Here is a 16,431-nt window from a genome sequence, read left to right on the forward strand (position 1 = left end):
GTTTCCTGCAGCCAATTGGCAAGTGTGCCAGTGGCGGTGTCTGCTGCAGAGTACCCTCCAAGGCCATCCCAAGTACCCCCAGGTTGAAAACCCCTCCTTTAGCATCCCGGGATGCACTACTCCCAACTTTCCTTCCTCCCACAAAGCAGAAATAAAGCACAGGAGTCTTGGCTTCTAGCCATGCCTCTGCTCAGTAGGTCCCTGGTGGCAAGTCAAAGATGTACAGACAGGAAACAGTATTAATTTTAATGGCTAGGAACAGAAATTACCCGCAAACTGGTATAAGTGATTGGAAGCTGGTTCAAATCACAATGCAACAGAAGTTCAGTGCACATAAACCACTTTCAAAATGGCCGAAACAGGTTTAAGATGAACCTGGATGGATGTAGTATCAGATTTAACTGATTTGGCTTAAACTGATTTATTGAACTTCTGTCTCAAATCCCCTCTTGGTTCAAGTTAACTCTGTCCCCCAGCATCCCAGGATGCTTTGCACCTCCCCTGCAAACCCCTCCTTGCTGGGTGGGTAGGTTTGCCTTGGCCCAAGCTGTTTGCTCCAACCAAGTAGGGAAGCATTCTCTAGTGCAGGCGTGTGGCTGCATTTCTGGAAAATGTCTGTGAATGCCTGTGTACCTGCTTATGGGTTCAATCTACGCAGCTTAGACTAAGCTGCAAAGATTGAATTGATTGAGCCTCTGGCTTTTTGACTGTCTGTACTTAGCCACTATGTGACTGCTCACTCACAACATGTTCTAACTTTAACGCTGCTTAACATTCCACAGATTTAGTGTGGTAATGTGCAACTTCACCCTGACATGGATGCATTTATAATTACCCTTTGATGGAGGCAGCTGAGCCCATTGTCTGTCCACCTTATAGTAGTTTTATCCAGCCCACATTTCTCTACTTTGTTAATGAGAAGGTCATGTGGGACTTTGTCAAAAGCCTTGCTGAAATCCAGGTACACTATACCCACAGCGTTCCCTTCATCTACTCAAGTAGTCACTTTGTCAAAGGAGGAGATCAAGTTTGTTTGGCATGATTTACTCTTCATGAATCCATGCTGGCTGCTTGTGATCAGCTGTTCTTCCTCCAAATGTGTGCAAATGCTCCAATAAACTTCCTAGATATTGAGGTGAAGATAACCAGTCTGGAGTTCCCTAAGATATGGTAGCTTCTACTGTGTTTCCATTTCTGAGGGACCAAGAGTATTAATTCCGTGGGTCAGATTCTGCACTGCGTTCCACAACATGCCAGCTTCTTGAGATGAATTCCTAACTTTGGCATGCTATGCCTTTGAGCTATCAAAGAAGTGAATGGCTTTTTAGCAGAGAAGATATGTTTGGATGCATCTTCTTCTCCTAATAAAAATGTGAATGAACTTTGAGAGCTTAAAGTGAGGAGCTAATGTTGTACTGAGCTGGGCACATACTGGGCAAACATCTCCACATATCTTTATCAGTCTATCTCAGGTAATATTGGATTCCAGGCCACTAGAGTGGAAAGGGTAGTTCTCTTACAGTTATCCAGTAGCTATAGGAGCTACTGGGAGTCATTTGATTGATTTTTAGTAGGCTTTCTGTCACACCATAACCTATCTGGGTTTGTTCCTATAGTGTTTTCTTCTGCTCTCTAAAACTTCACTTGGGAGCCAGAGGTTATGTTGCTGAACAAACTGCTAAGAGTCATATATTAGGGGAAGGGGATTTTTGTGTGTTGTTTTGTTTTGTTAATTTAATAGCTATATGGAGAAGGAGCACTGTAGCTCAGATTTATTTCTTGTAGTACTCCTACAGCTGGAGTAGATAATTATTGGTGATCACTTGCCAAATGATTCCAGAGATATTTATAATGCAGCTTCAGCAAAAAAGAAATGACACAATGAAGGCAGATTAGCAAATACATGCATTCTGAAATACATGGAAAGCAAAAATACAGTATGTAACATGCTTGTTCTGGATCCATAAACAAATGTTAAAAAAACAACAATGCCACTCTGGGTCAAAGTAAAAACCAAACCAAAGCTTATTCACAGGGCTTTGAATCTGTTTGTCTCTGTTTTATACAATGAGTTTGAATTGCAAAGAGGAATGCTGAAAACTTCACTTCCCGCTGTGATTAAATGCTAGGGTTCTGAGTGTGGTAGAAATGCCCTTAAATAACTAAAATAAATGTAGCTTGAAAAAGACTTGAATCTGTTTTGGGTTGAAACATTTAAAATAGATTTCTAGATTCAAATCACAAAGGTTTTGGAAAGATGAGCAGTTTTAGCTTGGAGGGTTATTTTTCTGTTTCTGTCTGTCTGCTTTTTTCCCTTCTCTCTGAAAAAGTGTTAGCTGGAAGTTATTTGATGCTCTGTTAACACAGAAAGGTGTTGGAAGGATGCCATTTATTGAAATGTGCCCTGTGCTTTTCACTGGGATAGGAGTGTGGAGATTTTTGTCTGATCATGTCATGTTTTAATTAGCAAACTGCAAACTTTTGCTGCTCCTTATTGTTTGCAGCCAAACTTTGGCACTATGCTTGCTTCTCTCCTCCTGTGCTGCTCAAGAGAAGAGACACTAATCTCCTCTTGACTGAAAAGCCTCAAGTTTTCTTCCTTTCGTTTGTTTGTAAAAACCCATTGCAAGGGAACCTGCTTGACCTGTAACTTGGATGAATGTGCCGTTCTCTCCTTGATGGAGCCATGAAGCATGCTTGCTATGGTTTCCAACTTGGCAGCCCCAAATTTGAAAGGGGCTTATTCTTTGATGCCTACTCTGCTGCCTGAAGCCTTTTATTACTTTAGAAAGAAGGGGTCTGAAACAGTTGCCAGGATAGCCCTTGGGTCATTGCCTAGTGGGGAAGGAGGAAAGAGTTTCTCAAGCTTTCACTTCCTACCACTTCATTATGGTTTACCAGGACGACATGTAAAGTGTCCCTCATGATTTAGGACCTAACCCTATAACCCTTGTAACAACTTGACACACAGGAGAAATAGGACTGCTGGTGTGTTAAGCAAGTCATGTGATCAGTTGCTTGTAGAATTGAAGCCTTACTTTTAAAGGGTAACCAAGATTTCATTAAAACCTATAGTCCGTAAAGAGCAGTGGTAAGGACAACCCTTAAATTTTTTTTGTTTGGAGACCATTAAATGAAGTCTGACACAGAAAAGGCCTAGCTTTACTCTGACTACAAGTAAGGGCAAAGTGAAAAGGCCATAATGCCATCTTTAATGGATGTATGCTCCAGCTGTACAAGTGTAAATAAAGCCTAATCCCTTGTTAGAAGTCTTGTGAGTCAGAGGAGTGTCTGTAACTAACAGAAAAATCTGGGCGAAGAGCAAGTTTTTAATTTTCCATGACAGGAAACAAGGCTTTATCTTGGTGAAAAACTAGCTCCTTTTTTACTAGCCTCTGTAGCAAGGCAGCAATCCCCTTGCTCACTTTCTTGTATGTATACAATTGTATAGAAATGGGGGGTGGGAATGAATTAATTGTAGGAGACTAGTTTGAGAGAGAGAATGGATGCAAAAAAAAAAGGTTTTTAGAGAGAACGGATGTAAAAAGAAAAGGGTTTTAGATGAGTAAGACAGCTAAAGCGTTTTTCTTTTTTTATTTTAGGGGCATCACTGTGTTGGATAGTATTAATGTCTTGGTTTTAATTAGTTGTGGTGGGGGTAATTCGTTTTTACAGGCAGGATGATGGGAAGAAGGGACCCCTGAAAACAGTGATTCTTACCCAGGGTGCCATGGACTCCTTTTACGGGTACCGTACAATATGAGCATGGCTAGGTGTGTAACCAGGTCATTGTTAACAAGACAAACCCAGAGATTTCAAATAGGAATCTCTGTTTTACACAGTATTCTTACCTGCTGAGGTCTCCCTGAGTTCTTTCCAACAGAAGAATTGCTGCTCTGTTATGTTTCTGTAGTGGGAAAAACGAGTGAAAGGTAGGAACTGGCATTCTCTGAGGGATGCCACCGCCGATTGTGGAATTGGCACACGCTGGAGACAAGAGCTGGCATTTTAGGAGGCCTCAAGCAGTGAGGTTTCTCCCACCCATGCATAACTTGACTAGAAATCACTTAGCTGAGGTGCGGAGGGGGTCTTCATAGCCTGGGGCCCCAGGCAGTGTCCCTTGTTGCTTGCCTCTAAAACTGGCTCTACTTGTAAGAAGTGCTGATTTTTCTGAGTGGCAAGTGAGAGCAGGAAATCCTCATGTTCCACATTGGTGCTACTTGTGGTTGCAGGAGGGAAAGGATGGATTCTGCATCTGAAAGCTGTAAGCAGGTTATCAAGGCCTTTCTACTCCTCTTCTGCTTCATGCCCTGTGGTGAGACCTGATCCTGGGGCTGTTCCAGTCCATCTGGAAGTAGCATGAGAAATACATCACATCACTATAGAGCTCTCATGAGTCTGCAACTGAAAGAATTCAGGCTCAGCCACACCTGTGGTACCTTCTGCCAGAGGTGTGCATGTCTGGTGCCTAAACAGGAGATGCTGCCGGGGAGGGAGTGTATCAAGTGGGTGAGGGAGGAAGAGGGGAAGATTCAACTGCTTAGCATTGCTTGGTCACTGGGCCCAAGAAATAAGGACAGCAGAGGGAAACCTCTTGCTCAAGACTGTTGAATGCTTTGCTGCAGAAGCCTGACTGAGAAGCAGGAATAATCTCCCTCTAGAGTGGAAAAGAAGGGACAAGCGCTATAATTAAATGATACAGAGAAACAATGTGCTGCCAGTTAGCAATTGCCAGAGCACACATATGTTAGAAGGGTACAGAGGACTCGGTTCTGCCAGCACAAGTTGTTCTGAATGAAAAATGTAGACCTTGGAATCATGAGATTCGTTTAAAATTTGCAGAACTTTTAAAGAATAAATACACGTGAGGATTCTTTTTGGTTGCCTTTTGATGTTGCAGCCTTCAGGGTTTCTCTACAACAAGCAGAGCTAGAAGCTTCCTATTTTCTCAAAACAGAATCCTCTGTAATTGCATGAATCTGGGGGCAGAGATGGAAAACGCTAATATTGTAATACTTGAAATAAAATTACAGGTGTTGGCAACACCTTACCGTTCATGTTTCAAGACAGACCTCTATTCCCCTTCCCCCCCAGGGTGGCCATTCATTTAGTTTTACGGAGGACAGTTCAGTTTTCTGGTCCTCTATCCTCTGTTGATATGAAACCAGACGCCTTTATGTCCTGTGTTTTTTCACCGCTTGGCACCCTGCCCCTTCCTCCCCGTTGCTGTGGCTGCCTGCGGGAGCTCCCCGCTCGGCCCACCACCAACACTGCTGCGGCTACCTGTGGCAGCTCTCCACTCAGCCCACCACAGACATTGCCACCGCTGCCTGCAGGAGCTCCCTGCTCACTGCTGCCACACCCTCACCACTGACACTGCCACCGCCTCCTGCAGGAACTTGCCATGCCCCACCCTCCAGCGTTGGGAGGCACGCAATGTTTATGGTTGTGGGAACAGTTGCACTAAATGCAGCTGTCCTCTATTCTTGAGGTACCTCGATAGCCAGCCTACCTCCCCCTCCCTTGAATTGCATGTCCACAAATATACATTTTGTAGATGCAAAACTTGAGGGCATGGTTCAGGATAGCAGACATCACCTTGCATGAAAATCCATCTGCAGGCGTTAGCTGACTGGTGCTATCTTGTCTGCTCTCAAGTAGAGACTCGGGGCTGAACCTTGGGGTTTAGTCTTACCTGGTCTTGCTTGAAGTAACTTTCTTGCTTTTCTGTAGTTAGTCATCTCAAGTAAGTTAAAGAGAGACGTCAGCAATGCATAATCATTAGCATATGCAGGGGGAGGGTCCTTAGAAAGAAATAAGGTTCAAGAAAACAAGAACAAGTATGCTTGGCAAGTCTTCTGTGGGAGGATTCAGAAAGCCTAAAGAAGAGGCCTTGTCTAGGATGGGAAGCAGCAGGTTAGAGGCAGAATCAAGTAGAGACTTCATGAACCTTCTGCTTCTACTAGAGCTGATGAAAAGTGCTCCCATTGATCCCACCCTTATAAGTTCAGGCCTTGAACAGTTTGTCGTTTACCCTTAGGGCTAAGTACAGACAGTCAAAAAGCCTGAGGCTGAATCAATTCAATCTTTACAGGTTAGTCTAAGCTGCGTAAACCGAACCGATAAGCGAGTGAACAGACATTCAATTTTGATTCTGACAATGCAGTCACATGTGTGCAGTGGCCCAGGCTAGAAGCAAGGACATGCAAGAGCACACCTTCCAGCTGAGCTGGAACAGACAGCTTGGGCCAAGAGAACCCTGCCCACCTTGTGAGGGGGTTTGTGGGGAAGGTGCAAAGCATCCTGGGATGCTGGGGAACTATGAGTTAACTTGAATCTGGAAGGAATCTGGGACAGAAGTTCAATAAACCAATTTAACCTAAATTAGTTAAGTCTAATACTGTATCCATCCAGGTTTATCTTAAACTGGATTCAGCCATTTTGAAAGTGGTTTATGTACACTGAACTTCTGTTGTGTTACAGATTTGAACCATTTTCCAATCACGTTTACCAGTTTATGTGTAATTTCTGTCCCTAGCCTAGAAGACAGACATTGACACAATTATGTTCTTTCCCCCCTTGCAAAGATGGTTGCAGAACTGGTTATGCTATATAGGTGCAAGGATCCCTTGCATACAACCCAACAAATAATAGATGACATTGTGAGAGGCAAGTATTTCTTTGGATGATATTGAAGATGTTGCCTTGTAGTCTGGTGACTCTTTTCTTGAGGTTGAGGATTTTCCATTGTAAGCAGCGAGTTTCAATATCTTCCACATTATTGTAATATAAGAGTCATGTAGCTGTGATGGTCCAGAAACTAGGTGAAGCAAGAATTTCTAAGAACTACATGGCTGCAATATCACTCTTAGACTACCATATTATTATTGTGCAATAATGCCTCTTTACACGCACACACACAAAACCATCCTTGCCCACCAAAAAAGTCATTTTCTATAGTGCCACAAACCTATATAGTGTGTTTCAGGGTAAGACACGTTCCCTGCTTTGAAGAGCCTGTAGCCTAAGGTCCCATTTGAGTCAGGTTTATGTCTGTGGAGCTGTCATTCATTTTTAAAGGGAAATTCTCCATTTTGGAGGGCTTGCAATGCAGACAAAGTAAATGTGATGAGAAACAATTTTAAGTATATGTTTTAGATCCGCTGCGACATTGAGGTAGCAATCCTGTAAAATTGCCAGCAAAGCTGTTGGCAGTCACAATCAAATTACATTAAACATGTTGCTTTTGCTATAATTGGATTATCTCAGTGCACGGTTAGAACAAGATTGCTTTTTTTTTTTTTTTTTTTTAAGTTTGATCTTATTCAAGCATATTCTCAATGTTGGGGGAATTTGAGGGTGTGGTTGCAGGTAGAGGTCTCTTTTTAGAAGGAATCTTAAAAACAATGGTATATGGACGGGGAACTGCGCACCATTAGGCCAGGCAGGCTCCTGCTTGCCTCCACATATGGCTTCCCACGGGAGTGCTGAAAGCCCCACATGGAGACACAGAGCCTGTCAGACCCAATGGCGCATGGCTTCTGCCTGCAGTGCCACAAGCGGACGCTGTACACCATGTGGGGGGGATATATAACATACCTCTACACACCTTACCCCCTCACACCCATCCACAAACCCCACATGCACCTGCCACACCCCTTCACAAACCCCACACCTGCCCACAAACCCCACATACTCCCATACCCACACCCCCCTCAAGCCCCAGACCTGTCGTCAACCCCCTTCACATGCACCCTTCCATGCCTTCACAAATTCCCCTGCTCATACACCCCACCCCTACCCCACAACCATACAAAGTAACTGCTTATGTTTCCAAAGAAGATTCAAATAGTGTTATATTTAGTTTCATTTTTTTAAAGTAACTAATTTTGCATATTTCTGAGTTTTTCTACACATAATTCCCTGGAATGTAACAAATACTTATTTTGCCACAGTACAGACAAGTGCCTACACAAGACAGTGGATGAACTTCCACGCTGTTGATATTTGTCCAGTGTATCAGGCTATGTTCTCTTGCACTTCAGAGTTCCATGTCTTTTCTGCCAGTTATCAGCAATGCTTTAATTTAAAGAGAGGAATTTTTCCCTTGTAGCTCATTTCTGTCCCTGGTTGGCCCCTCAGTAAGTAGTGAGGTTGAATCTTTGGTTTTGTTGTTTGTTTGTTTTCAAATGCAAGGTAATAAGAGTGGAGGCCAACTTTTTTGGCAGGCGTGCCCCAAGGTATGCTTAACTCCCTTCCCAAGTGCCACTCTAATCCCATTCCCCTGCTTGATCTGCTGTTCCACTTTTCTGCTTTCTTGCTGTGTCTGCCATTCCATTTCCCGCTTCCTCCCTGATTTGCCCCGTGCCACTCAAGGCTAGGGACAGAAATTACACATATACTGGTATAAGTGATCAGAAACTGGTTCAGATCTGTAACACCACAGAAGTTCAATGCATATAAACCACTTTCAAACTGGCTGAAACTGGTTTAAGATAAACCTGGACAGATGTAATATCAGACTTAACTGATTTAGGTTAAATTGTTTTATTGAACTTCTGTCCCAGATTCTCTCCAGATTCAAGTTCACTCACAGTCCCACAGCATTCCAGGATGTTTTGCACCACCCCTGTAACACCCCCTTCCCCCCACCTGTCCCACCTCACAGGGTGGGTGGGCTAGCCTTGGCTCAAGCTGTCTGCTTCAGCTGAGCAGGGAGGCATGCTGTAGTATTCCCCACCTTCTGACTTGCACTACTGCAGGCATGTGGCTGCATTTCCAGAATCAATAGTGAATGTCTTTTCACTTGCTTATTGGTTCAATCTATGCAGCTTAGACTAACCTGCAAAGATTTGATCGATTCAGCCTCAGGCTTTTAGACTGACTGTACTTAGCCAGAGAGGCTACGCTTGCCACTTGAGGCATGAGTGACAGGTTGGCAACCACTGTAGTAGGAGAAGGAGCTGGCACGTAAACCTGTTTAGCAGTTATGTGATAGATCAGCATTTTTCTGAGGGTCCCAGTCTGTTTTAGCAAGAAGTATACATAGAGGTAAACAGGTTTTAACAGGCACAGAGGGATTCAGGTGCTCTGATCCTACTTTTTAAGCTTTCAAACTCCCCCATCAATCTTTGAAAACCTCCCCTCTTCTGTCTCATCTTTATGGTTATGGAATCTCTTTCAGAATGAGAAGCAATGATGCACAGCCTCAAAATTCTGGCAAAGAGAGTCTCACGCAATTTTTCTCCAGGAGGTGTTAAGTCTAACGATGACAGTTTAAGCATCATATAATTTAGTTGGAGACCTTAACCTCTGCTGGAAATATGGGTAGGATTTGAATAGGAGCTTTCATGCTCACAGGGCTCAAAGAGAAAAAGAGAGCATGTACATGTGATAGGAAAGCCAGAATCTCAAGCATCTGCTATGCTAATATGTTGTGTTAGTAGTCAAACACATTGGGCCTAATTTTGTTCTGAGTTACGTAATAAGTGAGGGTAGAATTGAATTTTCTTTTTCATATGAATACTTTTACATTAAGATTGTTTGGTATTAAATTCCTTTTTTAAGACCCAGTCATTTTAACAAGGTTTTCCATTGGTTTTTAGGGGAACACCTGAGAATCTGCCCACAAGGCTACACCTGCTGTACCAGCGAGATGGAGGAGAACTTTGCAAACAAAAGCCGAAGTGAATTTGAAGGCATGATGAAAGAAGCCAGTCGTTCTGTACAGGTGACCCTAACTTCTCAGTACAAAAGCTTTGATGGTAAGTAAAGCACAGTTTATCCTAACTTTGGATCAAATTGCTCCACTGTACATTGCCTAAGGATTTTATTGTAGTCTGACTCTTTCCTATTCTGTTCTGCAGTTCTTATTGTATTCTGGTTTCTAATATTAATTCTAACTCGTGTTGTGTTTTCACTATAGCAAATATTTTTTTCTTGGAATATCTGATTTAACTAAGGGTCTTCAAAGAGAGGTACATACCTGCATACTAAAGACCTATATACTTTGGCAGGGACATAGTTTTTATAGCTGTTCATAACAATTTCAAGCATAACATGTGAAGTCAATAAAAGAAACTTGGTTAAATTCCTTGAGCTGTTGGTAGTAAATGTAATGAAGACAATGAGGAAAGAACCTTGATCTGTACAGTTAATTTCCTCATTGAGAAGTAGGCTAAGGTGACTTGCTCACATCTGTGCATGCAGGCAGGGAAAAATTTAACATGGCAATTGAGGCCTTGGAGGCAGTGACACTTGCAATGCTGCTGCTAAGCATAGGGTCAGAGGTACAGCATCATTTTCAATACAGTAAGCAAAGAATATGGTGGCTTGCATTCTCTTATTGTTCTCAATGGCATCCCTTTTGCAGTGCACACAATGAGCTTCAAGGCCTTAAAGCCAGTGAAAATAAGTCTTTTATTGGCAAAATTGAGGTGACCTATGGCTCTAGAGCTAGTTCTATTATCAGCAATATCTGATTTGAAAGAGACTAGGCATTTAGAATCACAGCCCTCATACTTTTATCAATGATCATCATGTGGAGCTAGAGTTAAAAGAACGGTAGTTGGGGGAGGAAACCATAAAGGCTAGAAGGGTAAAATCAGAAACTTTGAAGAAACACATAATAGATCTAAAGACATAAGCCAAACCTTCAGAAGCAGATAGGTAGGATTAAGGGCCTTTTCTCAGGATAGGAAAAAAAGACAATGCATCTCTACTGTGTATTACAGGTATATGGTCAAAGCTGACCACACCAATGGCATCCTCTTAAAGCTTGGAAATAGTTTGTAATTTTACTCTCTGAAGGCCAAGATTTTAAAGTGCCTGTTTGATATCTTAAAGGCACTTGATTTTTTTACAGAAAGTACTAAGCACATTCCCTGCCCTCTGAAAGTCAGGTCCTGCCACCAGGTCTCCAGTTGGGCACCCAGAAATAGAGGCACCAAAAAGCATGATGTCACTTTTTAGAATCTTGGCCTCTAGACCAAGATTTCCCACCAGTTTCATCAAGGGCCCCAGCTGAACCAAATATCACATTCAAAGTACAGAAGAGAAGAGAATTTGCTCCAGATCTTGCGGATTACATTGACAAATGAGGATTGTCTGGAAGACAAATACTTGTTGCACTCTTGTATGTAAGAAAATGTTGTTTAAAAATTGTCAAACTGAGTTCCTGCTCTTTTTAATTGGAATTACATGGGATTTTTTTATGCTTTCCATTGTTTTAGGCAAATACTCTGTTCATTCTTTAAGATGTATGTCCAAAAAATTTGGGGCCTGAGGCTACATCTGTGTTTAATAAAATAAAGTATTACTTTATCAAACAATAATACACAAATCATTGTTCTTTTGTGGCAGGCATAACCTCAGTTGAGCCCTTAGGTCCAGGGAAATGTTTCCTGCTCCCATTTCATCTTTTGTTTTTTACTTGCCTAGCTACTGTTGCAGTTAATGTTGGGTTTATGATATGTACAGGACATGCCATACCATGCCAAAGTGTCGTCATTCTGTTTTTGAATTTCAAACATTAATTTGCTTATAAAAGGAACTTGGCTTTATAGCTCCACTGGAAGATGCAGGGTATGTCAGGTGGAAGGTTAGCTCAGCTGTAGAAATGAAACAGTAGAAACAAATGCATCTCCAAGATGAGGGATTGCCACTTGGCTTACAATTAACAGTTTACAAAGTCATGAAGTCATATAGAAGTAGGTCTGGAAGGGACGTCTAGAGATCATCTAGTCCATCCCTCTGCCTGAGGCAAGATCGTTCCTATCCAAACCATCCCATACAACCATAAGCTAAACCCTACATAGGTAGACTAACCTCAAGCCTAACACAACATAGACCTTAACACCCTGTGCATAAAGCAAAGTGATTAAACAGCCTCAAAGAAAAGAGGTCTCACTTCCAAGGGAAAATTTATGTTCCTACTTCCATTTGGATGCAGGTGGTGTCATTTCTGATCTTTAGCAATTTACAATATCATTTACTTAGCTGTGTAGAAATTCCTGATAAGCCATGGAAAGGCCCTTCCCTAGCCTGCCTGACTTTTGGAGTGATCCTAAAGTATGGTGGTAAGAATTTGTTACCAAGGGTGTTTAATACATAGAGTTCTGCAAGTCCATACCTCTGGGTGCTTGATGGGAGGAGGGTACAGTGGTTTGGCTTGCAGGGTTATCGGCAGGAATATAACCCTCAGATCATCATCTCATTTTTGTCAAAAAGAAGACTTAAGGAGAGGGAGCAAGCATGACTTTCCTTGGATGGGGATGTCCAAACTTTATCAACAGTGTTAGCAACCTGGAGGTCGCATTGCTCATAGAGTCTCTGTTGCCAGGCATGGCATGTACCAGAGGCTGCATCTTTTCCAGCCTTTTACATGTTGCACTACAGCAAAACTTGCCCTTATAACTTCAGCGCTGGTTATTGTAATAGTTTCTCCTTGTAAGCTATCCAGAAACTTCAGCTGGGATATACCAAGTATGCAGCAACCTGCCTTTTGAGAAATATATTGTACGTTCATATTTTGTGTTGCTTTAGAGGGTCATTCAGCCTGTTGGGTATGATCTGTAAAGGACTAAACTGTTTGAGATCCAGTTATCTAAAAGAGATTCTCAGTCCCATTACAAGAATTATAATCTACTGTTTTATTGTCTTGTCTATTCCTGGGTAAACTCTTGGTGGTCAATGGCCATCTAAGTTATTTAACATTATACAGTACTTAGATGTTAATCCCAGAATTTCCCTGCTCTAAAACTGATATAATCTGATGGCCATGTTCCCTTTATTTAATCAAAGGTATATGTAGAGCAGTAGTCACTCTGATATTTAGGCATGAGTTCCAGATTGTTTTAAAAGCATGAATCATGGAATAGGAATCCACTCTTGCCATTTTAAAGTTCAGTTGATCTCAGTCTTAGGTCCCCTCTACAGGTTACGTGCATTACTCATTTACATAGTTAATTGCTCAATTAATTTAGACTGGCTACACAGGGGAATTAATTATAGCACCTTAAAAAAGTCCAACCAGTTATAAAATTATTGCTGGAAAATATGTAATAACTTTATAGCAGGTTTCTATCCAGCTTTTAATTTGCCCATGCAGCCAGTGGCACTGCAGCTGCTGTGATATCCCATCTGCAGGGGTGCCCCATGGCTGCCAAGGCTGAATGCCCTGCAGCTGATGGGACTCCCAGCCCCTGCAGCCATGGGGCACAACTGGGGCTGAGTCTTGTCAGCTCCAGGACTCTCAGCCCTAGCTGCCATGGGCCACATCCAGGACCGAGAGTCCTGCCAACTGTGGCACCTGCAGCTGTGGGAGCTTTGCTGGTCCAGGGGGAGCCCAGGGTTGCAATCCAAGGCTCTTCCTATCCCAGAGATAAGATGTCACAAGACTTGATCCTGGATCCCACAGTCATGCCTCTTGCCATGCATGTGTGGCATGGTGGCAGGTGCAATTGTGTGGAACACACAGATCCCCATCATGTCTTTACCTGTGTAGAGGGGCCCTTAGAGGGTATATGCCTCTGGGAACTCTCTCTCCAAGGGCCTGCCAGAGCCATATTCTAAACTTGAGGGCTGCTGAAAGCGTAGTTGTTTGGTTGCACCATTTTTTCTTGCTTTAGCTAAATTCATGTAGCAGCACTTGGGAGCAAAATTTTTAAAAAGCATGCTGCAGTGGGCTCACCGCTAACCTTTTTAGTTGAAAAGCTGGTGTCTTAGTTCTATAATTGATTGCTTTTAATAATAAAGCAAGGGGCACAGATGGTGATGTTGCCAGTATAAATTTCTAAACAAATAAATGTTAAGGCCAAAATAATAATATTTCATTTAAAAGGTTATGCACACAGTTGACTCATGAATTCCATAGCGCTAAGGCAATTTAACTCAATACATACCAGCAAGCAATAGGAATATGCTGATACAACACCTACTCAGGTGTTTTCTTTAAGGAGGGCTGTGTTACTTCTTGTAGCTCACTCACATTAAAGTTCTGCCTTATTTCTGTAGTTCACATTGTTAAAAGACAAATGTGAATAATAATACTTGAAGGGATTTCAGACTATCTCTGTTGTGATTGGTTGAAGGGATTTCAAACTGTCTCTGTTGTGGATTGGGTACGTGCATTGTTTTGAAACTGTTATGAACATTATATTTAGATTTTAATCCCAGAATTCCCCTGCTCTAAGCTGATGTAATCTGATGGAGGTGTGGGGGGATCTTGGTATTCACTTTTTAAAAATATTAAATTCACCAGAAACTCAGCTCAAACCACAGATTTCATACTCTCACAAAAATGTCTAGTTTTCCCTCTGCTGGTTAGAAAGCAGTAGTTAGCCACCAGGAGCTTTTAGTCCTTGAATTGAAATGAGAACAAGCACTAGCCATTGATTTAATTTTTAAAGAGCCTCTTTGGCAAAATTGATCTATCACAAATGTGTATGCACATACTGCAGGGACAGAAGAGTGCTTAGAAATTGAAAATCTCTTCCATTTCATAGTTTCAGATAAAACTTTTTAAAGTTCTGTTCCATGAATCATATTGATGGGATTATTTTTTGTTTTGTTTTTGTTTTTTAAGTTAGTGCCTGGAAAATTGATTCAGACAAAGGGAGCAGGTGAAGAAACCTATGACTGCATTACTTTATACATTAGTAGTTACATTGTGAACAGTCTTCCCATCCCATGTTATACTTCCCATTATTTTAAATACAACAGATGCTAGCAACAGGAGTTTTGTAGCTCCTAATAGTTAGAGCTACTTCAGCCCTTCATATAAGAGTTTGCATGACATGTAATTACGTTCTAAACACTGCTGGCATAGATGTGTAAAAACAATAAATAAGAGTGAGTGTCAATAGGAAGTGACAGCAAAGGGCTGCAACTAGAAAGGAACAAAGCTGTTTTATTTTAATCAAAGCGTAATTGTTACAACCCTGCTCTGTCTCCCTGCCCCCCTCCTTTATTTTAAAAAATCAATTTTAAATAAAATTGGAATTCTGTGCCAATCTTTTCTATTCAAATGCTTTTGGTGCAGTTAGTAGTGTTGCCTGTGTGACTGTTGACCTTTAGCTGTGAATGAGGAAATCTATCTCTTTAGAATTGTTTAAAACTTTTAATGGAATATCAACAAGTGTAATTGAAAATCTTTACCTTCCTTCCACGATGCAGAGCATTTAATAAAAAATGTAATTGTAACAGACTTGAATTCCAGGACTTGGAAGCTGCAGCAATCAAACTGAAATTAAAATGTATGTATTTTTAGGGAACTGCCCACAGGAATATTTGATTTCATAATTTCAACTATTAGTAGATGGAGAACAAGTCTGTTAAATATGTAAAGCAATATTGATAATTAAGAACAGGACGCTGGAGTTGTTTTTAGACTATTACATATGTCTTGTAAAAAGGAAGCATTGTTCTAAACTGTAAAGGGTGGGGAAGTCTTGGAAGCTGTCATAAAACAAAGGTTAACATTTTAAGGAATAATAAAGTATTCTAATATCAGTTTAAGCTCAGTGAAATTATCTAAATTCAACTTATTTAGTACCAGTATGTAATATTCCTCACAAAAGCCCCTCTGGGGGCAGATTAGAAGGCTGGTTCAAGGGATATTAATACATTTATAAACTGAAATGAATGTTACAAAATAGTACTCTAGCTTTCTGGTGGAAGTTCTGACTGTGTCGCTATCTAGAATATAGCACTGTTGGAAAGTGGTTGTCGTGACAATTTAAATGTCCCTCTAGACTTTGAGTTCAAAACCCGAACCTTTATATTAGGCTGAATCCCCATGTGACCACTTTGACAGGTTTGAATGTTGGGGCTTTAAGCTGTCTGTGCATATAACTTTATGAAACGTACACATGGCATTATGAGTAGTTAACGTAGCTACATGTGTAACCTACTTGACAGCAGCAAAGGAATGAAAACAATGCCACTGAAACAGGACGTACCCATGCTTGCCCCATCAAGCAGATACTTTAGTGCTACCACATCTGATGTACACCACAGACCACAGCCATAATTCTGCCCGGAGAAATGCCAGCTTGGCAGTACCACCTTTCTCCCTACCTATATATTGACACCACTGTTAATTGTGATAGTTTGGGAAAACCAGGATACAGTACAGCTATGAAATAAGACTAAGAGAACAGACAGTCTTTTCCACCTGTCTTATGAGAAATATTTTATTTATGTCCAAATGGAATTAAAAAATGACAGCCTTATGCAGGTTTATAAAATATAAAAATGGATTGGGTGAAAAAATCCTACTGGGGACAAGTGAGTTTAACTATGAATGCATGCTACCTATTATAACCTAACTCACTTGACAAGGGACAGAAGAGAAACATGATCCAGATGTCAAGAAATGAATGACAAAGGCTTGCCCTTCTTGGATGGACAGGGACACTTGACCCCTGCCCT

The 16,431-nt window shown here is 41.5% G+C and overlaps 1 protein-coding gene across 1 annotated transcript in view; it reads left to right on the forward strand.

Annotated features, from left to right (window-relative positions):
• GPC1 (glypican 1) overlaps positions 1-16,431 on the forward strand; it is a gene marked incomplete at its 5' end in the record, with an annotated part of 433,058 nt that overhangs the window by 188,730 nt on the left and 227,897 nt on the right. The window contains one exon of the mRNA XM_019503690.1: positions 9,606-9,764. Coding sequence (XP_019359235.1) covers positions 9,606-9,764 — 159 coding nt within the window. The remainder of the gene's footprint in view (positions 1-9,605; positions 9,765-16,431) is intronic.

Source organism: Gavialis gangeticus, unplaced genomic scaffold (assembly GCF_001723915.1).
Source record: "Gavialis gangeticus isolate Ggan-Ray unplaced genomic scaffold, GavGan_comp1, whole genome shotgun sequence".
Classification (NCBI taxonomy): Eukaryota; Metazoa; Chordata; order Crocodylia; family Gavialidae; genus Gavialis; species Gavialis gangeticus.